General features: G+C 42.6%; 2 protein-coding genes and 1 pseudogene across 3 annotated transcripts; 1 reads left to right on the top strand and 2 right to left on the bottom strand.

Annotated features, from left to right (window-relative positions):
- Positions 1 to 275: 275 nt before the first annotated feature.
- On the bottom strand, positions 276 to 11,876 carry LOC148319751 (mannose-P-dolichol utilization defect 1 protein-like; annotated as a pseudogene). The gene is made up of 6 exons (XR_015839640.1): positions 11,778 to 11,876; positions 2,280 to 2,412; positions 1,761 to 1,935; positions 1,089 to 1,198; positions 366 to 485; positions 276 to 288 (listed from the first exon to the last, which is right to left on the bottom strand). The product of XR_015839640.1 is annotated as a mannose-P-dolichol utilization defect 1 protein-like (transcript).
- A 2,259-nt stretch (positions 11,877 to 14,135) lies between these two features.
- On the top strand, positions 14,136 to 17,733 carry tm4sf21a (transmembrane 4 L six family member 21a). Its single transcript, XM_088280045.1, has 5 exons — positions 14,136 to 14,475; positions 14,983 to 15,048; positions 16,119 to 16,252; positions 16,895 to 17,106; positions 17,202 to 17,733. Exons 1-4 carry the CDS (start codon positions 14,299 to 14,301, stop codon positions 17,088 to 17,090), a joined length of 573 nt encoding a protein of 190 aa, XP_088136171.1. The 5' UTR covers positions 14,136 to 14,298; the 3' UTR covers positions 17,091 to 17,106; positions 17,202 to 17,733.
- On the bottom strand, positions 17,608 to 21,900 carry slc25a15b (solute carrier family 25 member 15b). The gene is made up of 6 exons (XM_088280044.1): positions 21,846 to 21,900; positions 20,805 to 21,063; positions 20,575 to 20,712; positions 18,899 to 19,074; positions 18,646 to 18,804; positions 17,608 to 18,565 (listed from the first exon to the last, which is right to left on the bottom strand). The coding sequence occupies exons 1-6, from the start codon at positions 21,898 to 21,900 to the stop codon at positions 18,444 to 18,446; spliced, it is 909 nt and encodes a 302-aa protein (XP_088136170.1). The 3' UTR covers positions 17,608 to 18,443.
- Positions 21,901 to 23,392: the final 1,492 nt, after the last annotated feature.

Genomic DNA, 23,392 nt, shown 5'->3' with positions numbered 1-23,392 from the left:
CGTGTGAATGGTGACCAGTTCAATGTGTTCTCAGCCTCTCATTTAAAGTCAGCTGGGTGTGGCTTTCATTACCCGCGGCACTCATCAGAACCAACCCTTTAAAAAATGGATGGCTGGATCATCCTCAGATTTTAGAAAGTACAGTGTCACATTTTTTTTTCTAACATTTTGCAAAATCAAAGCTTATTGGAATTATCTTCCTATTAAGAATAAGAAATACTTCAACATTTTGTTCACTGTAAATCATTGTTTTAATGGTCATCATAAATAACCGCTCATAATGGAAATCTGTAACGGACACACATACAAAATTATTCATTAAAGTGTCCGAACTTGTTCTGGTTTTCTCTGCCCTCTGTTTATACCCAATCTTCTTTTCTGCGCAATTAGTGTTGTTGCCATAGCAGAAGGCCTGAGCCAGCAAGATGCAGCGGAAGCAGGCCAAAATGAGCAAGCTAGCTGTTGCAAGAGACTTTCCTGTGTCCAACAAAACCAAGGTTAAATTCACATAATTAGTGGTAGTGAAGGATTTTATTACGATTACTGGCATTATTTTAAACACATACGGGACATAACAATTGGAGAACGGAGCACACGCACATACACATGTACGTACACAGACACATACACCTGCACATTCACACGCACATACACGTATACCTGCATACAGATGCACACCGACAAGATTACAGAGGAATGCCAGCGGGGAGAGAGACGGAGAGACTGCCCGCCGGAGAAGGCCAGCCTTGGCGTGCCAGTCTTGGGGACCAGACGGGAATCAACTATCCAGACGATGACTAACCTGGGGAGGACCTTCCCTTGGACGTGGACCCGTGCCGTGGGAGGGAGCGAGGACGACCGATTCAACCTACATTATCCTTGACATAAAAAACTCATATAAAAACTGGAGCTGGGCTGAAAGATGGCGCGCATTTTTCGACTGTGCTCGCCCGAGTGCAGTTTCTCGTGAGATTAAGAAAAAGCCGCCCAGATATCTGTCTTTGTACTATTTCCTGAACTCCAGAAAGACTCAACTCCAACAGTAGCCACTGCTGATGAGTGCCAAAAAAATGTTTTATTTGCATACCTGCAGTGAAAGAAAGAAGAGGCCAAGGGAGGTCGTATAGGACAGCCAAACAGACATAAAGGACAGCTGACCCATGTGGCCATTACTTTAGTTAGTTCCTTCCTGGAGAACCTGGAAAGAGCCAAGCCACTAAGCCAATCTTCAATTTACATTGCACATTAACTTTCCTTGGTCATTTAACACACCAATGTCTTAGAAGGCTCCAAAATGTAACATTTCATGCCATTATCTTGCTTGCAATTATTGATGCCAAACTGGAAGACAGCATTGCAGGTGCACAAGATCCCACTCGGACTATTAGACAGGATGTGATGTCATTGTTAAAAAAATGTCTGGTTAGATGGCAATAAGTAACTACGACCACAAGATTGAGCTAGCCTTTTGTTTGCTTAGTGGGTCTCAAACTTGTTACACCAAGTAAAGTACCACCTCAAAGAAATTCTCCAATAGCACGATATTTACCAACATTAAATATAGTTAATCAAAAATTAGGCAGAATTTTAATTCCTAAGATGTTTAAGCCACTGCAACATCATGCAGCTGGAACATTAACACTGCACTTTAATTCAGTCTCATGCTTACCGCTAGAGGGAGTCAGCATACCAAATTGAGAATCACTGCTTTAAGGGAACAATTACTTGGCTTTTAAGACCCACGAACACGGTTGTCATAATTTGTCAAGATGTTGGAGTGTTGACTGTCGTGGTAGGTTTGCAATGCCTTTCTTTTCTTGTTGAATCCTGTAGACAGACTCACAAGTGCAGGCATCAGTGTCTCCATGATAATACAGGATGAGAAAAAGAATCATTGTTGTCTGGACAGTAACAAAAAGCCTCTCAGCCCAGACACTGTAGTAAAAGGTATGCAAAACCCAAAATGATGTTCAATCAAAGCAGCAGTCTTTGGAACATGAACAAACCTGTGACAAGGTGTAACCTCGTTTTGCAGGCTACGCATAAAACTTAAGAAGCTGCCACAATCATAATGGAAAAAAACAGAGTTGTATCAACAATTCTGCATTTACAAAGACAACATTGCTTAACATAGCTTTGATTGACACTGTCGCAGATGTGTTCATTTGTTGTCACTGATGCAGCACTGTTTCCAATATTTTAAAGTCGTCTACCAGTTGAATGTATCACATGGCTTGAATATATTGTCAATATGCATCACATGCTAATTAAATACTCACAAAAGTGGGAAGTTGTGGGTCATGGCGAACAGAACACGTCCAGACGAGGCGTAGAGTTGCAGTAGGATGGATGCTGAATTCACGTCCTCTGCATTCCGTCTCCATAGAATCTTCAGCAGCTGCAGGAATTGAGCTATAGGCACAACGCAAATGGCTAATGGGGACAAATACTTAACTTTTTGGGATTTGGGGCAAGGTTTAACATTCTAAAACAAAACAACCCCATGTCTGTTATTTAGCTGCCTGTTTAATATGCAGCACTGAAAGTAACAATTGACATGGCCCATGTTAATATGCCTGCATTGCACTTTCTGCACTGGGCGGCAAGGCAACAAAAGAAATGTCTTCATACTTTGTTGTTTTCCACCAATTGTGATTGTTCCACTTTCTGCTCCATGTCCAGGTCAGTTTAGTTTAGTTTTGTATGTGGAGATGTGATTCTACAGCTGCTCAGTACAGAAGCGGATCTATTCTAGTGGGAGACAGGGCTACTGATTGACTTAAAATCCTAAAAAAAAAAATCTTTGGTTCTTTCTCACCTACCTGTCTTTTTTAATAAATACATATACGAGTTGTATGTGCTTTAGTCTACCACTAAACTATGCTTCGACAGTGGTCGTAATTACAGCAAATATTTGTATTTGAAACACTTGTAGGACATAAATATATCTCAGTGAAATGAAAAACAGTAAGTACAGCAGTAACTGAGCATGTCTTCTTGTGTCCAATGATAATGTATTCCCACGCCGCTTTACAACAAACTAGTTCCTTGCACATTGTGCTTAACCTTGCAACCCCATAAGTGGCCTAAACCAAGGACCCACTTTACTGGAATATCAGCGATGTCAAAATTGTTTTCATCACCGGCCACATCATAGTTACCCGGGGTGCCGGTTATAACTGGTGAAACTGGTGAAGCCACAAACATGTGTACTTGGTTGGGGTGCCGTATGCCAAAAATTTGGTGCATTATGTTGTACTGCACGATTTAAAGAACTATTGGATGTACCGTTTCGCAGTCGCAGTCATAGGACGCGCTGCCTCAAAGGGCGCAAAACCTGTTGAGGCGCGCGCCGGCGCTTGCTCAGCTGCTTTTAGCATAGCAATAGCTCGGCTGCTCACGCTGACTCAGCACATGGCAATTCACTTTGCCTCAATACCATAAGCAATCGCCACATTTCAAAGACAGTTGCTATGATACCATTGACAATCACTATCATTAACAATGACTCTAACCAATACTAGGTATCATGGCAATAGTCTACAAGACTACGTCAGGGGAGGGACTTCACTGGTCACCACACTCCTTAGAGTCACGGTTTCAAAAAAAAAAAATACTCAGCATACAAGCTAACAATGAAACAAAGAAATAAGATTAACACAAAACATGTATCTCTCATGCCATCAATATATCAAAAAGAAATAAAAATAACACAAAATGATATAGCAATGGCTTCTTGGGAGCCATTAGAGCAATGCCTTCTGGGAGCCACTCAGACTCAGCCAAATCACATGGCTGTTTTGAGAGATTTGCTGTTATGCTTTGGGCTTTTTGTCTGTTGTCTAAACTTGGGACGTTTCTTGCTTGCAATAACATAAATGATAAGACAGACTACAACATTGTGGACAGCTGCTTTTTGTCCAGCTTAGTCACATAATGTATAGTCATGGTCACTTTGAAACATAGATGACTCACACTTTGTCCAGCAGGGTGTGCTAACATGCACTCCGAACAGCCCAATGAGTAAAAGGGTTGATGGTCGCGAGTGATACTTTGTCCATATAATGAGCGCAGTCGCCTTACAAGGCGCTGTGTTAGTTTAGGGGAAGATTTGGGACTTTTAAGTGCGCCTTATGACTGCAAAAATACGGGAATTGAAAACAAACGTTGAGTAAAATGTGTGGCAACTTTTTGCAGCCACATAAAATGACACAGAGACACAAATCTGGCTTTTGGGCCTGAAGTTTGACACCATAAGCAATCAACGTAGTGATAACCCTGTTAAAGATTGTACCACTGTGCAACATATGAATAGCAAATTAAATCTGTTGTTTTAATAGTGTAGTGCTGAACACATGCCAAAGTGTGTTTCTGCAGTGTTTATAGTTGAACTCTTAATATTTGACCAGCATCACATGATGTGTAAATCGGATTTTAGATCAATACTGAGCACATCTTTGTCCGCCATCTATGAATATTCTGTCTTCACAAAAACAGTGTCCAAAAGAATCCACAGTCCTAACGTCAAACATGGTACTGAAAATAAAAACGAATGGAGCTGCACGCTCGTAAAAGTAATGTGAAGCACCGGCTGCATTTAAACGCCCCTCCTCCTGCAAGTATGAAACAATTTTCGCATACTTGACAGTTGAGCAAGCCCCCATCAAGCGGACAAATGTGTTGACAGTAAGCCTCATCGTGCAAGTTGACGATAAGCTCTACACAACATTTCTCCGGCATTTAATGGGTGACTAGGAAGTCCAAGACATGTTGCATGTGCTGCACGTCACGTCAGATCTTCAACTGCAATCAGGCCAGCCTCCACTCGCAAAGACGAAGTCAAGCCAGCCGCCAGTGTTATTTTTAATACTGCGCATCACGGTGCATTACGGTAATGCGCCGAAAGCGCTTGCTGTTGGCCACCTTCAAAATAAAAGCTCAGAAACTCATATGCGCGTCAGTAGTTTGGATTTAAAATAATGTTATTAAACTTCTCTGTTCACCCAGGTGGAATGCAAACTGTCTCAGAATTGCACCAAGAAATGTTCTGAATTGAGGTAGGAAAAGAAATTGTTGACTGTGCATCAATGGCTGACATTACAACTGATTTAAAAAAATAATTAAAAATTAAGTTTTCGTTATCACGCAACCAGACCAGTGCTAGGCAACACTAGATCACCCCAAGTATCCAACCAAAGTATCCATCCATCCATCCATTATCCGCCGCTTATCCCGGGTCGGGTCGCGGGGGCAGCAGCTTCAGCAGGGAAGCCCAGACTTCCTGCTCCCCAGCCACATCTTCCAGCTCTGCCGGAGGGATGCCCAGGCGTTCCCAGGCCAGCCGGGAGACATAGTCTCTCCAGCGTGTCCTGGGTCGTCCTCTGGGTTTCCTGCCGGTGGGACATGCCTGGAACACCTCGCCAGGGAGGCATCCAGGAGGCATCCTAAACAGATGCCCGAGCCACCTTATCTGGCTCCTCTCTACGTGGAGGAGCAGCGGCTCGACACTGAGTCCCTCCCGGATGGCCGAGCTTCTCACCCTATCTCTAAGGGAGAGCCCAGACACCCTGCGGAGGAAACTCATTTCGGCCGCTTGTATCCGAGATCTTGTTCTTTCGGTCGCGACCCACAGCTCGTGACCATAGACCATAGGAGAGGGTAGGAACGAAGATCGACCGGTAAATCGAGAGCTTTGTCTTCTGGCTCAGCTCCCTCTTCACCACGACAGACCGATACAGCGTCCGCATCACAGCGGAGGCTGCACCGATCCGCCTGTCGATCTCTCGCTCCATCCTCCCCTCACTTGTAAACAAGACCCCAAGATACTTAAACTCCTCCACTTGGAGTAGGATCTCCTCACCGACCTGGAGAGGGTACTCCACCCTTTTCCGACTGAGGAACATGGTCTCAGATTTAGAGGCGTTGATCTTCATCCCAACCGCTTCACACTCGACTGCGAACCGCTCCAATGACAGTTGGAGATCACGGCTTGACGAAGCCAACAGTACCACATCATCTGCAAAAAGCAGAGCTGAAATACTGAGGTCACCAAACCGGATCCCCTCATCGCCCCGACTGCGCCTAGAAATTCTGTCCATAAAAATTATGAACAGAATCGGTGACAAAGGGCAGCCTTGGCGGAGTCCAACCCTCACTGGAAACGAATCCGACTTACTGCCGGCAATGCGGACCAAACTCTGACATCGGTGGTACAGGGACCCAACTGCCCGTATCAAGGGGCTCGGTAGCCCGTACTCCCGAAGCACGCTCCATAGAACTCCCCGTGGGACACGGTCGAACGCCTTCTCCAAGTCCACAAAACACATGTAGACTGGTTGGGCGAACTCCCATGCACCCTCAAGGACCCTGTAGAGAGTGTAGAGCTGGTCCACTGTTCCATGGCCAGGACGAAAACCGCACTGCTCCTCTTGGATCTGAGATTCAACCACCCGACGGACCCTCCTCTCCAGTACCCCTGAGTAGACCTTACCAGGGAGGCTGAGGAGTGTGATTCCTCTATAATTGGAACACACCCCCCCTTCTTAAAAAGGGGGGCCACCACCCTGGTCTGCCAATCCAGAGGCACTGTCCCCGATGTCCACGCAATGCTGTAGAGGCGTGTCAACCATGACAGCCCCACAACATCCAGAGCCCTAAGGAACTCCGGGCGGATCTCATCCACCCCCGGGGCCTTGCCACCGAGGAGCTTGTTAACCACCTCGGTTACTTCAGCCCCCGAGATAGGTGAGTCCAACACGGAGTCTTCAGGCTCGGCTTCCTCAAAGGAAGGCGTGTCGGTAGAATTGAGGAGGTCTTCGAAGTATTCTCCCCACCGACTCACAACGTCCCGAGTCGAGGTCAGCAGCACCCCATCTCCACTATAAATAGTGTTGGTGGTGCATTGCTTCCCTCTCCTGAGACGACGGATGGTGGACCAGAATTTCTTCGAAGCCGTCTGGAAGTCGTTTTCCATGTCCTCACCGAACTCCTCCCACGCCCGAGTTTTTGCTTCGGCAACCACCGAAGCCGCATTCCGCTTGGCCAGTCGGTACCTGTCAGCTGCCTCCGGAGTCCCACAGGCCAGAAAGGCCCGATAGGACTCCTTCTTCAGCCTGACAGCATCCCTTACCGCCGGTGTCCACCAGCGGGTTCGGGGGTTGCCGCCACGACAGGCACCGACCACCTTACGTCCACAGCTTCGATCGGCTGCCTCAACAATGGAGGCACGAAACATGGTTCACTCAGTCTCAATGTCCCCCGGCTCCCCCGGTACGTGGGCAAACTTCTGCCGGAGGTGGGAGTTGAAACTCTTTCTGACAGGGAATTCTGCCAAGTGTTCCCAGCGGACCCTCACAATACGTTTGGGTCTGCCGGGTCGGACCGGCATCTTCCCCCTCCATCGGAGCCAACTCACCACCAGGTGGTGATCAGTTGACAGCTCCGCCCCTCTCTTCACCCGAGTGTCCAAAACATGCGGCCGCAAATCCGATGACACGACTACAAAGTCGATCATCGAACTGCGGCCAAGGGTGTCCTGGTGCCAAGTGCACATATGAACACCCTTATGTTTGAACATGGTGTCCGTTATCGACAATCCATGACGAGCACAGAAGTCTAGTAACAGAACACCGCTCGGGTTCAAATTGGGGGGGCCATTCCTCCCAATCACGCCCTTCCAGGTCTCACTGTCATTACCCACGTGAGCATTGAAGTCCCCCAGCAGAACGAGTGAGTCTCCAGGGGGAACGCTCTCCAGCACACCCTCCAAAGACTCCAAAAAGGGTGGGTACTCTGAACTGCTGTTTGGTGCATAAGCACAAACAACAGTCAGCACCCGTCCCCCCACCTTAAGGCGGAGGGAGGCTACCCTCTCGTCCACTGGGGTGAACCCCAGCGTACAGGCGCCAAGCCGGGGGGCAATAAGTATGCCCACACCTGCTCGGCGTCTCTCACCTTGGGCAACTCCAGAGTGGAAGAGTGTCCAACCCCTCTCAAGAGGACTGGTACCAGAGCCTAAGCTGTGTGTGGAGGTGAGCCCGACTATATCTAGTCGGAATTTCTCTGCCTCGCACACCAGCTCAGGCTCCTTCCCCGCCAGAGAGGTGACATTCCATGTCCCAAGAGCTAGTTTCTGTAGCCGGGGACCAGAGCGCCAAAGTCCCTGCCTCTTGCCGCTGCCCGACTCACATTGCACCCCACCCCTTTGGCCCCTCCCATAAGTGGTGAGCCCATGGGAAGGGGGACCTACGTTGCCTTTTCGGGCTGTGCCCGGCCGAGCCCCATGGGTGCAGGCCCGGCCACCAGGCGCTCGCCGACGAGCCCCATCTCCAGGCCTGGCTCCAGAGGGGGGCCCCGGTGACCCGCGTCCGGGCAAGGGAAACCGTGGTCCAATAATTTTGAGCATCATAAGGGGGTTTGGTGAGCCGTGCTTTGTCTGGACCCTCACAGAGGACCTGTTTGCCATGGGTGACCCTACCAGGGGCAAAAGCCCCCGACAACTTAGCTCCTAGGATCATTGGGACAGGCAAACCCCTCCACCACGGTAAGGTGACAGCTCGCGGGGGGCCAACCAAAGTACTTTCATTAAAATCTGATGTGGCATTTCAAAATAAAACGCCAAAGAAATATACAAATTTGACCCTTAGACCGGATTTTGGAAAATCATTAGAAAATCTGTTTTTGTTATCCCACAACCAGCCCGGTGCTGGGGAACACTAGGTCAACCAAAGTATCCAAACAAAGTACTTTAAATGAAATCTGATCTGGTATTTCAGAATAAAAGGCAAACAAAATCTCAAAATTTGACCGTGACTCCCGATTTCGAAAAATCATTAAAAAAATAAAGTTTTCGTTATCCTACAACAAGACTGGTGCTGGGGCACACAAGGCCACCCCAGCTATCCAACCAAGGTACTTTTATCAAATTGTGATGTGGTATTTCAAAATAAAACACAGAAGAAATCTCAACTTTTGACCAATAAACCTGAATTTGAAAAATGATTAAAAATTAAGTTTTCATTATCCCGCAACCAGATGGGCGCTGGGGAACACTAGACCACCCCAGGTATCCAACCAAAGTACTTTGAATGAAATCTGATGTGGCATTTCAAAATAAAAAGCAGAAGAAAGCTCAACTATTCACCAATACACCCGATTTCGAAAAACCCTAAAAAATTTAGTTTTTGTTATCCCACAACCAGACCGGTGCTGGGCCACACTAGGCCACCCCAAATATCCAACCACAGTACTTTCATCAAAATCTGATGTGGCATTTCAAAATAAAATGCGGAAGAATTCTCAACCTTCGGGTGCGACTGTCAAATTTTGGCTTGACTTCGTCTTTGCGAGTGGAGGCTGGCCTGACTGCAGTGATCTTCAGGCGGTTCTCCAAAATGTACTGCCTCCTGCATGGGAAAAAATGCATCTTACTCTAAGATGCCTTCTCTTGCTATACTATATTTCTCAATGTTATAATCACTTGCTCAATGGTGACGCCATAAAATACAGTTGAGTTTTGTAAAGGTATGGTATTGAGATGCAAAATGGTGTTCTTTTTTTTTTTTTTCCTAGTTTGCCGATAATGTATTGTTTTGGTTCTAACATGCAATTTGTCTTAATATGGTAATTGTAGTATTTTGGCATGTTGTACACCCACTACTTAGTCACATAAGCACACACACGAAGGGAATACGGATGTTATGTTATAAGCAATAAAAGTTGGCGCACGTACGTCGGAGTAGAAAAGCAGAGTTTGTCATTATTATAACCCAAAACATTACAGTAGTATAGTTTAAATCTAGTTTTAGTCTCCTAAAACCATTTAGAGGATTAAAATAAAATAAAAAAGTTGAGGCATGTTTAAAGTTTCCGAGTATTTCCAGTAAAATACATTTTACACATTTGTATACAATTAAAAAAAAGCATTGTTATGAGTTTGTTGACAAAAACTATGACAATGGTTATTTGAGAAAGGAATAAACTGTGAAGCAGAAGTAGTACTTTGGTGTTAAAAAAAACACCATTGTAGACTACACAGTGTGCCTAAAAACATGTCTCGTATGTGGTAGACATGTTGCAAAGGCAGAAATTAAATGGGTTAATCATACTTGCACCAAAAAACAGGAGGGGGCATGGGGTGGGATTTGGGGGCTTTGTTATACCTACTAGGTTGAAGGAATGGTACATGCAGATGGTTTTGTTTACTTTGCATGCCACAAATTTCCATGACTTTTGAAATTCATTTTGTTGGAAACAATATACACTCTGAAGGATTGTATTACGATCAATGGCATTATTTTAAACACTTATGGGACAGAATGTCAATTATTTAATTTAGCAGGTTCATATTTACTTAATATGTTAAACATTGATGAAACAAGAAGCATTTATCAAATGACACTAGAAGCACAGGTCACAAGAATGACTGGGATTGTAGTTTTACTGATTTATTATATTATTCTCATTTGCTAAATGTATAGTACTGAGTTTAAATGTGTGAACTTTCTTGAAATTTTCAGTAGTGAGACAAACTTGCACACATAGCATTTCCATGACCTGCACTCACATTCACAGCACTTCATGGACAAATACGACAAAGCACATTCTCCACATGGGCCGTAGAAGATGCAAACATATCAAATTGGGCACTGGAGGTGTCGCAGGGACGCTATCGCAAAAACACATTCCAAAAGACATAACAATTTGAGATCGGAGCACATACACATACACCTGCACATACACACGCACAAATGCACACCGACAAGATTACAGGTAAATGCCAGCATGAGAGACAGAGAGACTGCCCGCCGGAGAAGGCCAGCCTTGGCGTGCCAGTCTTGGGAACCAGACGGGTATCAACCATCCAGACGATGACTAACCTGCAGAGGACCTTCCTTTGGAAGTGGACCCGCGCCATGAGAGGGAACGAGAACGACCGATTCAACTTACATTCCCCTTGACATATAAAAAAAACTCCTATAAAATCTGAAGCTGGGCTGAAAGATGCGCGCCATTTTTAGACTGTGCTCGCCCGAGTACAGTTTCTCGTGAAATTAAGAAAAAGCCGCCGTGATATCTGTCTTTGTACTATTTCCTGAACTCCAGAGATCGAAGAAACTAAATATAGGAACTCTAATCAGTTGTTGAGTCTTTATTTGACCCTTTTCTTCTTGAGTACAGAAAAACGAGCATGCATTGGAGTAAGTTTGGCTTTTAAAGTTCATTTACTAAATACTTTTCCATTTCCTCGGTGACTAAACTCCAACAACTCCATAACAATTAATTGGAGGGACAATTCTGTAAATGACCATCAATAGTCATTCTCAGAACAAATTGCCTCCCAATATTCTTCCCTTCAGCGCCTTCTTGACCTTCCATAAACAAAAACACCCTCTGTTGTAACCAACCATGGCTCAGAATGTTCTCTTTCCGTCCACATCACCCACAGACAGTTGAAACATTCTCATGTGATAGCCACCATTCACTGTAATCATAACAGTTGATGCCAAAGTCACCGCTAACTTGTCCCACATCCCAGCACGCTCCTGTTTCTTGAAAGTCAGTAATAAAGATTTCCTTTGCAATGATTTCATCGCTGTCAACAACTTAAGATTTCTTCACCATCACTGAGACCAGGGATAGCAGAGATTGCAATTATTGATTGAAGAAACAGCCCCCTCACTCCCAGTCTTCATTCACTTTCACAAAAACTGCTACTTCCTCAGGCAGCGGAGGGCGATTGCTGTCATTAATTGAAAGGATTTTAAATGCAAACTTACCGTATTTCTTGCAATGACCATGCATCTTTTGACTACCCCTTCTTGCTCTCCCTCAGAATAAGTAATTGGAGACGGAGAGCGTCAAACGGGTCCATTAGTCTTTAATGAAATAGAAATAAAACAGAAATGGACTTACTGGACGCATGACAGAGGCAAGTAAACTGTAAGATCTCCCTTTGCGGATGATGTAGTCGGTGACATGCACAATTGGAAACCACCTTGCTAGTGACTTGGGTGCTATTAAAATAGTTCTAAGATGATACATTATAATTCAACTACAACATTTCCCCGGCACAAATTGTCATTTGAGTCATGGACGAGGAAACTGTGCGCCAAAACGTTTTGAAAGCCGCACCACTGCCCCAAATGGTAGAATTGAGCGGTAACGAAAATGACGCTACTCCCGTTTTCCTACATACAATAAATTATTCTGTGGCATTGGTGGTTATGCCACAATTCCAGATGCTAATAATGACATTTACATGACACAAGTCTGGATCCCCATATAAAATAGCACAGCTAAATGAATGCTCTTGTCCTTGTCAACAACAGCTAGGACGGCAGTCTGGTGATAACAGGGACTGGAAACAGGACGATGTGCATAATCTAATTACAGAAGTGAGAGCCCGGCGAAAAAGCCTATTCTGTTTAATGGTACACGAATGGTATGCAATATCATCATAATCATGAAGGAACAATGGCATGTATGGTCTTTTGTGAGACAAGAATCTCAAGGAGGAAGAATTTGATTACCTAGTTGTATAATGTTTTGGAATTTTAAGTAAAAGAGAATTCCATTTTCTGACACCATTGCAACATTTCCTCTAATCCAATTCATTTATTAAACAGAGGGTGACCTGCCTCTTTATTGCCTGAATAAAACAGTGGAAAATCTGCGGCAATATTGAGTTAATTTTTAACCTATGGACTAACCACCTAAACCAAATGGTAGTGCACACATTAACTCACTATTCTCATTGAATGAAGACACAGTATAGAACAGTCATTCATGATAAGATCCTGATCTACTTAACATTAATCTTTCATTGAACCGAAAGCAAATAATTTGTTGTCAGGAGGATCATTTCATCTAACTGCCAATATGATTACCTACTCAATGTATGTTAAGGGGTTAGTAGAAAACTTGCTTTCAATTACAAGAGCTATACTAATGCAAAATATGTTCAATGTTAAAAGTCTGTGCAAATAGCAATTTTGGTACAGCTTTTCTGCTGATTCTCCACATTGAGAAGAGCCAAATGAAGTGGCTCGGCATCTGGTTAAGGTGCCTGTGGATGCCTCCCTGTTGAAGGGTTATGGACAGGTGACTTATTTTTCTGCCAAAATGAAAAAAAAAAAACTAAAACAAACATCTGAGACAGAAACATGAAGGAAACAAACCTTATTTACTTTATTGGCACACAAAGTGATGCAGCGTGCCAAAACTGGACTCAAGGGTTTTGAGTAGCACACCTGTGGTGTTGGTGTACCCATTTTTTTCCTACAATAAAAATAGCCAGTGTTCTTCAAGTCCAAAGCCAAACAAAATGAGGCTCATGCACAAAGAACAATATTGACCTTTCTCAGGTTTACTACATATCAGATTGTGAGCCAAATCTTGCATTTCTGCTATCTCCATTTTTCTTAACAACAATAGCAGTGTGAATCGCAACAATTACTGTAACCTCAAAGTGAATGAACTTTACATGACCAAAGGTGTGATTTGACCACATTTTTAATGTGTTCCAGTACTTTTTACATATACAGTATGAAAGCTTTACATGTGGTGAACTCATGACTGCGAACTTACTGTGCTTTGTTTTGAACAAAGAAACGTAGTTCCCCTGATTGTGGGTTACCAGGAAGCAAAACATGTTTTGGTATATTTTCTTCTCAGTCATTCCTACCCATATACTAGAAATTTCCAGTGCTCCGCATATGCTCAGACAAGCACTATCAACATAAAAGTGTAGCCTGTGTAAGTCATATTTAACCACAGCGGTTGTTAATAAATGTTTTACTTGCAGTCGATGTCAATGACATTCTTCCCGCAAAACTTCAGAGTGTTCAAAGTCCAAAACGCGCTGTGAATCTGCAGTCGCAATATAGCACATTGATGAAATTGAAGTCTTATGCTTCTCACTGAGATTCTTCAATGACGTGTGGTTAATGCACCTGAACTACCTCTTAACCTCTTGATGTCTTTTACAGGCCATGTAAATGGTTTACCTATTGAAATGTGCATGTGCACTCAACAAAACGGGGATTGTCTCGTTTGGAATGAGTCACATTTGCTTCTGCCGCCTATCCCAGATTTTGTTTGTCCATGATATCTGCTTGTCATTCCACCTCCCACACCCTAACATCACTCACAAGGAACGTACAAGTACACATGCTTTCACCCTCCTAGGGTCAGTGTCCTCAATTGGGGAAGGAGGAAAGGAGCAGCCTAAACGTCCTGAGCAGGAATTCATTTTTTTTTTCTTTTTTCTTCCAACTGCAGCAATTTTATTCAGCCAACATGTGCACTGGATCATGTTCGCGTTGTATTGCTGTGACTTTGTACCCATTAGCACTCATATCCATCATTTGTAACATTGTGTTGTTCTTTCCTGATGGGGACATCAAGTACGCCAAAGATGGACATATTACTGAGGAGGTGAAATATATGGGAGGACTCATTGGCGGGGGAGTAATGGTAAGTTGTCTACAAACATCTTCCTGAAGGGTGTGACTGCAAGTTGTTGCACATTCCTTTGTTTTTTTGAACCTTTAGAAAAATGTTACCCAACATGCTGAAATATGCACAAATTATATTAGGCGCTCAAAAAATTGAACACATACATTTGATTAAAATTTACAGAAGATAGTAATGTTGAATTTTGATTGCTCCTGCCAGAAGATGGTTTAAATAATGCAGTCTATTCATATGTATATGTATCCCTAACTGAGCATCAGCAGATGGATATTCAAATTTCCTCACGGAATAATGTATCTCTCATAACTGAGCCTCAATGTCATTTTAATGTCGGAATTTTTGATACAGCTTCTGTATTTGTTGAAACTCATTACATTGGGCTGCTGTATCAGATGTTGTCAGGATAAACGCAATGTAATTTGAATCAGCTTCCAGATAGGATCTGTCACATTTCCATTAGTGCATAATCGAGTTGATGTAATGAAGTTTAATATCAATCTGTTATAGGTGTTGCTACCAGCACTTTACATCAACCTGACTGGAAAACAAGGATGCTGTGGAAATCGCTGTGGGGTGAGTGAGTCAATCCTGCCAGGTATAAAGAAATCAATAAACAATAAATACAGGTAGAGCTCAATGTCTACTCTATGCCTGTGAACTACAAACTTCCTGATGCTGAGCTGATTAAAAATCAATCAGAGCAATTACACAAAAAATGTTCACAGTACTATCATTTGGAATACTCTTGAAGAAGAAACAAATTATTGGTGGACAAAGGAAGAGACACTAAACAGGTTGATCATGAGAGTTGTAAAGCCCCCAAAACAACTGGGTAACATCAACTTCCAGAGGGGTGGAGTAAAGGTTTCACAATCAACTGTTTACAGACTTCATGGCCTAACACATAGAGGAGATGATGGAAAAACCACTCATTACCTGGAAGAATAGGAAAATTCAGGGAAAATGCTTTACGGACGAGTGAGCATAGATTAACTTTTACCGAAGTCAAGGAAGCACGAAAGGTGGGAGAAAGGAATACTGTTATATGCTTATGATCCTAAACATACAAACTCAAATGTGGCTTGCGGTTTTAGTCATCACTGATGAAACCCGTGATGACAGTAACCAAATATGTCAATCTCCAGATTTAAACCCTGTAGAGCATGTATGCAACCAGCTAAAGAGGAACCAGAATGGAGTAACCCTGCTGAACAAACAGCATCACTGCCGAAATCTCTGGTGAAGTCACTGGGTCACATGCTCAATGTAGTTTTTGCACGCAAAAGCTTTTCAACAAAATATTAACTCTCACTCAGTTGAATCGCTCTCAAGTTCCAATACTTTTACTAATAAACAAAACTGGCAGTTTGATCTGAATAATACTTGTTGATCAGATCTAAACGAAATAACTGGAAATCAAAGCTAAAACGTTGATCTCTTGTGTATTATTAATCTTTTGGTTAATTGACTGTTCCAAAACTTTTGCAGTAGTCAGGCAAACTTTGCACTTGTGACTTTCAGAGCATGTGAGGACTAAACAAAAACTAATGTTATCCCATCAAGCAATCATTAGTTGCAGCAACGTCTAAATGAGGACCAAAAGATGTTCCTAAACATTTTAAATCATCTTTTCACTTCCTCAGATGTTCTTATCAATTGCATTTGCCGCAGTGGGTGTAGCCGGCGCCCTGTACAGTTTGAGTGTGGCCGCACTCGGTTTGAAGAACGGCCCCCTTTGTAAAGTCATCTTGATATGGACCACGCCCTTCAAAGACAGGTAACCCGCTGATGAACTTTATGGTATGAGTGCCACACATGACATTTTATCTCTCTTTTAGCTTTAGCTTGTCTCCATCAGATAAGTTCGTAGGACAGGCAAAAAAAAACTAAATCAAGAGGAACAAAAGATTTTTTAGAGGGATGGTGCAACAGGAATTGTGTGACTACACTTTTTTTTCTCCCCCACTATTTCCACAAAAGGTGTCCCAAAAGACTGGTTACATAGGCACAAGATTTCTGAATCATACAATGTTGACCTAAAGGACCAATGATGAAAATAAGAAAAAATATTTGATAAGGCTGGTCTCTAGTGTAGAAATAAATCAAGGTGTTATTTCATCCAAATTAAATCAATACTTGTGGATTGATGAGATTTTATGGAAATCAAATTATCTTGATTAAAAAGGTTAGCATGGCGCTTTGTTTCACCTTTTTTCCCCCTCCTCCTCATACTGTAGTTACTGTGATGAGTTTATTTCGTTTCTTTCAGTGTCTTGTAATCCTATGATTGCTGATCACCCCGTTTTTTTTTTGAATGACACATTGAAATCATTGTAAAATAAACTGAAAATGAATGGATTTGATCCATCCAGAATGTCAGAACTGAGGCAGTCGTGCTAATAAAACTCTTTGTGCCCAGAGACCCAAGTTACCTGACTGATAACACAGGGTGGTTGAAATGCACGGAGCCCGAGAACATTGTGCAGTTCAACACTGGATTGTTCAGCACCCTGCTGGCCTGTAGCTGCCTGCAAGCGGTTCTGTGTGCCATCCAGATGATTAACGGCCTCTTCGGCTGCCTATGCGGAACCTGCACTAGCAAAACCGTCATCTAAATCCCGTCACAGACAGGTTGGAACGTAACACTGTCAGCTGACATGATTTGCTTTTTCCACCTGAACCTTTGTAGTCCCAATATATTGCGTAATTTGTCTTTTGCTTTGCAGCCGCATTGTGGAAAAGTCTGAGGTGCCAAGCGGCCCCTGTTGGCAAGCAGCTGCATCACATGCTTTTTAAAACATGTCAAGTTCATTCATTGTGCTTTCCACATTAAGTGCCTTGCTGTACACACGCTACTAACAAAACATTTGTCACTTTTGGCAGAAATTTCAGGTTGAACTTTAAATGTAGTACTATGATCCTTAAAGAAAGGTGATTATCTCTCACTTATTGCGAATCATGTAAGAACTAGTAAATTAGAAATGTAAAAGTATGACATACAATGCCTCACATTCATTTTAAGAATGTTAAATACACGCTATATGCAAAGCATTATAATATTAACCATAACAGCAATATGGATTCTGCTTCACAGTAAAAATCTGTTACAGATGCCAAAATGAAACAGGAAAATAAGATGCTTCAGTGAAAGGTTTAATGTAGATATTAGAACAACAATATCAAGGTAATCAATATACCAATATGTTTAGCGTTCAATTGTTGGTATTTTCTTAATAAAAACATGTCTATTAACAGGAATATGACTGAGATTGCTTGTGTATTACAAAACATTGAACAAGCCTGTACATGGAGTGCAAATGGCACATTAGTGATCTTGGAAAAATATACGGAGTTATAACATTAGTTAGATTAATTTGGTTTGGCAGAACACACCATGTTATTGAAATCCAAGACACCAGTCAGTTAGTTTGGAACTACTCAGTCAAAAAGCATAAAATTGGAAAATCTAGGAAATAAATAACTTAAGTTCTAAAAACGCATGACTCCATAATTGTATTTACGAATGCTAAAAGTTAGACAAAACTCCCAAGAGTCATCATTAGACCAGAGTACACGTTTGGTCTGTTTTCGGCCTCATAAACAAACATGAATTAAAAAGGAGTGTTTTTTTTCTTCTTCATTTAAGGCTTCAAATATTGTATATTTTTGTGCATTTCACGACACTGAGGTAGGCGAGAATGTAGTGTGGTCAAGACCACATAAAATAGAATAGATGTCTCCGAAATATTGGCAGTAAAGGGAACAATACAAACAATAGTTAGCTCTAAAATTACATTGACATTGTGATTTCCAAAATGCAAACACAGTGTGTGAGTTCAAAAGAAACGGAGATGAACTTGAGCAAGAAAAAGCAAAAAAATGATTCCTCACATGAGTTTGGGTGAGGTCTTGAAGTCCTTACAGGTCCTGACCACTGCTCCTTCATAATGTGTTTTAAAATGTGCAACTCAGCAATCAAACTGTTTCATCATGACCTTGCGGCTGACCTCATAACCCAGGAAAAGTGCTCCATTAGCAGGAAAGGTGCGCACCATGGTGGGAGTGAGACCGGAGTAGAGTGCTCTCATACCTATGAATAAGAAATAAAACAGAAGGAACCAAGATGGTTTATACTCGTTAAGACTTGATGAAATGCTAAAGATTTACTACCTTCGGTGCGTGTGATGGTCATAAAGGTTTTGAAAAATCCACCCTGTTTGCCCGTCATGGACATGACTTGGATTCGAGACTTGACACAATCCATGGGATAGACCACCAGCCACAAGCACGCCCCTCCGAAACCTCCGCTGAATACGATTGGAGCAACGCCTACGCAACAGTAAGATGCCGAGTATGACGCATGTGATGATGATTGCTTTCATGATGACCTCCCAGAGTGCCGCTGCAGCGGCGGCGCGCTCACCTATGTCGTCTTTTTCACACTTCATGTAGTCTGCAAAGGCACTGCGGCAGAGCTCATAGGCACCAAAGAAGCAGAAGTAGCCTGGGACCTCTCTAGCGATGGTCGTGGTCAGGCCCTGGAAGAAGCCCTGTGGACCTTCGTTCTTCATGATGGATTTCACCACAGACCACACCGAGCTGCAGAGAGACGACACAGAGGTATGGATCAGAAAACCTCCTTTCTCACAAGAGTAGTGGTCTTTTTTCAGATGTTGTTCTTGTTTGGACCACTGAACTGAAATGTAACCTGTTTACACAAAGTGAAACCTGAAAACAAAAACTGACGTTTTCCTGCATTTTCTAACAAAAAATACAGTGCTGTTGTGAAATACCCGTCAGTCACCTTAAGACTTTTTGAGATACAAGCCATCGCTCGGCAAATTTTTATTTTTGCTTTGACTTCACAATAAAAATTTGTGATTGAGCGCTGTTTGTGAACTTAGGTCAACTCATCTCACCTCACTTCACTTCCCAGCAAGCAGCAGTTTGTAAATTAGAACAATTATTCAAAAAAGAGCCGTTTAATGCGATCTCCAAGTTGCAGTGTACTGTCAGACTAAAAAAAAAAGCTAAGTAAATCAGTGATTCTCTAAGTGTAGAACGTGGGCGCCCTCTAGTGGTGAACGAATCACTGGCCAAGTCAGACTCAGTTCTATTTAACTTTTGAGTTCAATATATTTGCATTTAACCACTAAGAAATGTTTCTTCTGTCCATTCATTTTCTAAGCCGCTTCTCTTCACAAGGGTCGCGGGGGTGCTGGAGCCTATCCCAGCTGTGTTTGGGCAGTAGGGGGGGGGGGATTACACCATGAACTGGTTGCTAGCCAATTGCAGGGCACACAGAGACAGACAACCATCTGCGCTCACACTCATACCTAGAGACATTTTAGAGTTTTCAATCAACCTATCATGCATGTCTTTGGAGAAACCTTCGCAGGCACGGGGAAGCTCCATACAGGAAGGCCAGATCAATCCCATGACCTCTGCACTGTGCGGCCATCGTGCTAACGAGTCGGCCACCGTGCCACCCGAACTGTTTCTTTTTAAACAATTATTTAGGAACCATTTTATTTAAATTGTGTGTGCCATACATCGTGAATGAATCAATATTTAAGCACAGTTTTTACCCTGATTATAAGTCTGGTGGTACTTGGAGAGCTAAGTCATTTTTGAGGTGGTACATGGTGCAAAGGTTTGAAAACCACTGGTGCATAACAAAACAATTACATAACTTTGTTTTTAATTCTCCTAGCTTAATGTTAACGCAAAATAGAAGACGGTAAGGACAAGTTAATGAATAGTATCTATGCGGCGCTGATGCTTGCACATAAACGGTGCAGCAACACATGTAGACAGACAATAACCAATATTACTGAAGTCCATTGTTTCACTTACAGTAATTGTGCAACTTTTATTCGTTTGTGTCTGTATGACAACTATTCAAACTCACATTCACACCTACTGACAATTCAAACTAATAACCTCAGAACAGTGATGCGGATATGCTAACCACACCGTGATGCCATTGCATAAAATTTAATTACTTGGGAAAAGCTTTCTGTCTAAAACCCATCCTATTCCATAATCTACTTTAGTATAGTGCTCGGTGAATAGAAGTGACTTGTTGAAACCACTTACTTCTGACTCCTTGCAATCTTTCCCGACGCCTCCATTTCATACATGGCTTGCAGACGGCACTTGACAAGCTCCGTTGGGCAAAGAACCAGCGAAGAGAAGATGGACGCCACTGATCCGGCACACGCTTTTTGCATGTCGCTAACAAGCAGAGGAGGAACACACAAACAGAGACAGATTTTACCCCTTCTTACACCGATAGACAGAGGCATTTATTGTTGGTATTCTCTTACCTTAGCACAGCATCACTGTGCAGTCCCACCGTGAAGCGGATGACCTGCTGACAGAAGCCGTAACTCATGAAGAGCACGGAATTCTCAGCGATGTTGGCCATCAGGGCCGGCGAGGTTCCCTGGTAGAGACCGCGGATACCAACTTGTTTGTATGTAGACGTGATGCAGTGGATGAAACCTCTGTAGAGTGTGGGAAATGTCTGCATCTTGACCTTGGCTGTGTCCAAAGGTTGTCCACTGAAGACACACGCTGCCCCTCCTAGCAGGAGATAAACAAAGATGGTCAACAAACACTATATGAGGCACTTTATCTTCTTTTTATGTGGGAAATAAAAAATGTGGATTTTCTGCCTTCATGGACTATTTCCTCCTGGGGTCGCCACCAATTTCTTTCTACACTAAATGTGGGAAAATAATCTTCATGGCAGAAATTTAGAAAAAGAGTTACTGTCTCTTGAATGAGACAGGGCCCCACCCTCCAAACATGCTAATTTTCAACAACAGAGGATGTCTGTCTACATTGTTAGTCCACCAGGTCACGCTATTCTGCAAATGTTCTTGTTTGTTGAAGCTAAAAGGGCCTTGAGGAGGATCTTTTGTCCTGATAATGTCCTGGCATCTCTCCCCCAAAAATTGTCTTAATCCATGGAAGAGTGGCCAGTAGCGAGCTGTTTTGCCACTAGGCAAATGAACAATCGATTGTTATGCATTCAACAATGTGTTTTGAGTGCTCTCTCAACTGTTTGCACAGACAAGACTTGACAAACCAAAGAATTAAAACACAGGAAATGTGAGTAGTGCAAAAGCACAGCAGTGGCAAGTGATCAAAAAAAAAAAACTCCAGACAGATGCCTACAGATATTTTGGCGCACTATGAACAGGTATCAATATTTGCTCACATTCACCTGTAAGTGACCACATTCTTTAAAACTGAAAGTCTACAGTCGAGGCACAAAGAACACACAGTGCAGTAAAGGATATTGTACTCTACTGTGATTTGTTTTCATAATTTTAGGAGTAGGCAAAAGTGAGTCAGGTTACCTATAGCTCCAGCAGAGAGATCGATGATGGCCTGAACCACAGCATGAGGTGCCATTGTGCCCAAAATTGTCACAAGAGGTTCTTTCTGTCAGCCACCTGACAAACACATTGAAGATAGAAAGGAAGCGTTTTAATACATTGCGTAAAACTAATTATTTCAGTAGTTGTATAAAAAAAGTAAATATCATAGATTCACTATACACAGAGTGAAATGTGTTTTTTTACAACTTTGAGAAATTATAGCTCATAGAAAATCAAGAAAGGTGAACATTACATAATAAATAAAATCCATCCTTTGTTTTATGAATAACATAATTTCTCTTGTACAAGATGTGTCAGAAATGTTCCAGTACTGTTCTGATTTCACGCCAAACTAAGTTTTCCCCCTTCATTGAGGACCCGACGTTCAAACAGGTATGTCTGCAAAGTGATCCTGTAGCATTTGCTTGATTTAGTGCGCGAGAATAGTTACCATAACAAATGCGGGCCTGATCACAATGCCCTGAGCATCTTAGCTGAGAAAAACAAAAACATTGTTGCCTGGAGTAATCTCCCTACTCAGCAACACGACTTGGTTTGGTATAATTTTTTTGCCCCGTCTTTCCCAAGCTCAAAAGGGTCTTCTAGGGGACCCGTTTTGAAGACATGGGACAAGGCAACTGAGGAAGATCCCGGAAGACTACTTCCAGGAGTGCATGAGGTGTGGCAGAGAAAACTGGGAAAGTGTCTTTGACAGACCTCTGGGTGATTAGTTCCAACGTGAACGAAAAGTTGGCTTTTAAAAAACCCTTTACAATGCACTTTTCTGACATACCTCAACTGTAAAAGTTTGAGAAATCCTTTACAAACGGACTAATCTATTATATAAATTAAAATATCCTAAATGTTCTTTTGTTAATAGATGTTTTAGTACATCTTCTGCCCATATGCTGCATTGTACAAGTACTGTACATCAGTGTAAGTCAATGTTGCGCCTCACAAACAATCTGGCACAAGACGTTTACGTCAGCTGCACGCAAAAAGGGTTTGGGGCTCATCCAAGTTCTCCGTTTGTAATTTCCCATTTCCTCAATTGTCCAAGATTTCCAAAAGAGCATGGAGGAGGTGGAAATGTTTGGAGGTAATGAGACAATCAGTCACAATAACTCATCCATGACGTAATTTCATGGGGAAACGTGTATAAAAGGTGATGTCACGTCATTGACCGGGTCACAGATTATCCGCCGGCGTGGCAAAATTATTATTCGTAAATATGTATGTAAGTGTTTATTTGTTGCTTATGTATTACGTTGAATACAAATACACTCTAGAAACAAAATAATATTTTTATTTTGTGTGCCCAAATGCATTTATACAAACCTTAAATAAGTGGTACGCCACTTTAATGACAATTTTGGTGTCAAATACTGCCCCAAATTGAACATATAAGACCTACAGCCCTACTTTCATCTCCCCACGTTGTCATATTTTTATTGTTTAATAAAACCCTAGCTCAGGATTAACCGGCAAAAATGAGAAAGTTGCACCTGAAATAAAGTCATGGATTA

This window comes from Idiotropiscis lumnitzeri, chromosome 17 (assembly GCF_059441095.1).
Source record: "Idiotropiscis lumnitzeri isolate Australia: NSW breed Sydney's pygmy pipehorse chromosome 17, RoL_Ilum_1.0, whole genome shotgun sequence".
Lineage (NCBI taxonomy): Eukaryota > Metazoa > Chordata > Actinopteri > Syngnathiformes > Syngnathidae > Idiotropiscis > Idiotropiscis lumnitzeri.
The sequence above is the reverse complement of the archived record's forward strand: the minus strand, read 5'-3'. Positions and strand labels throughout refer to the sequence as shown.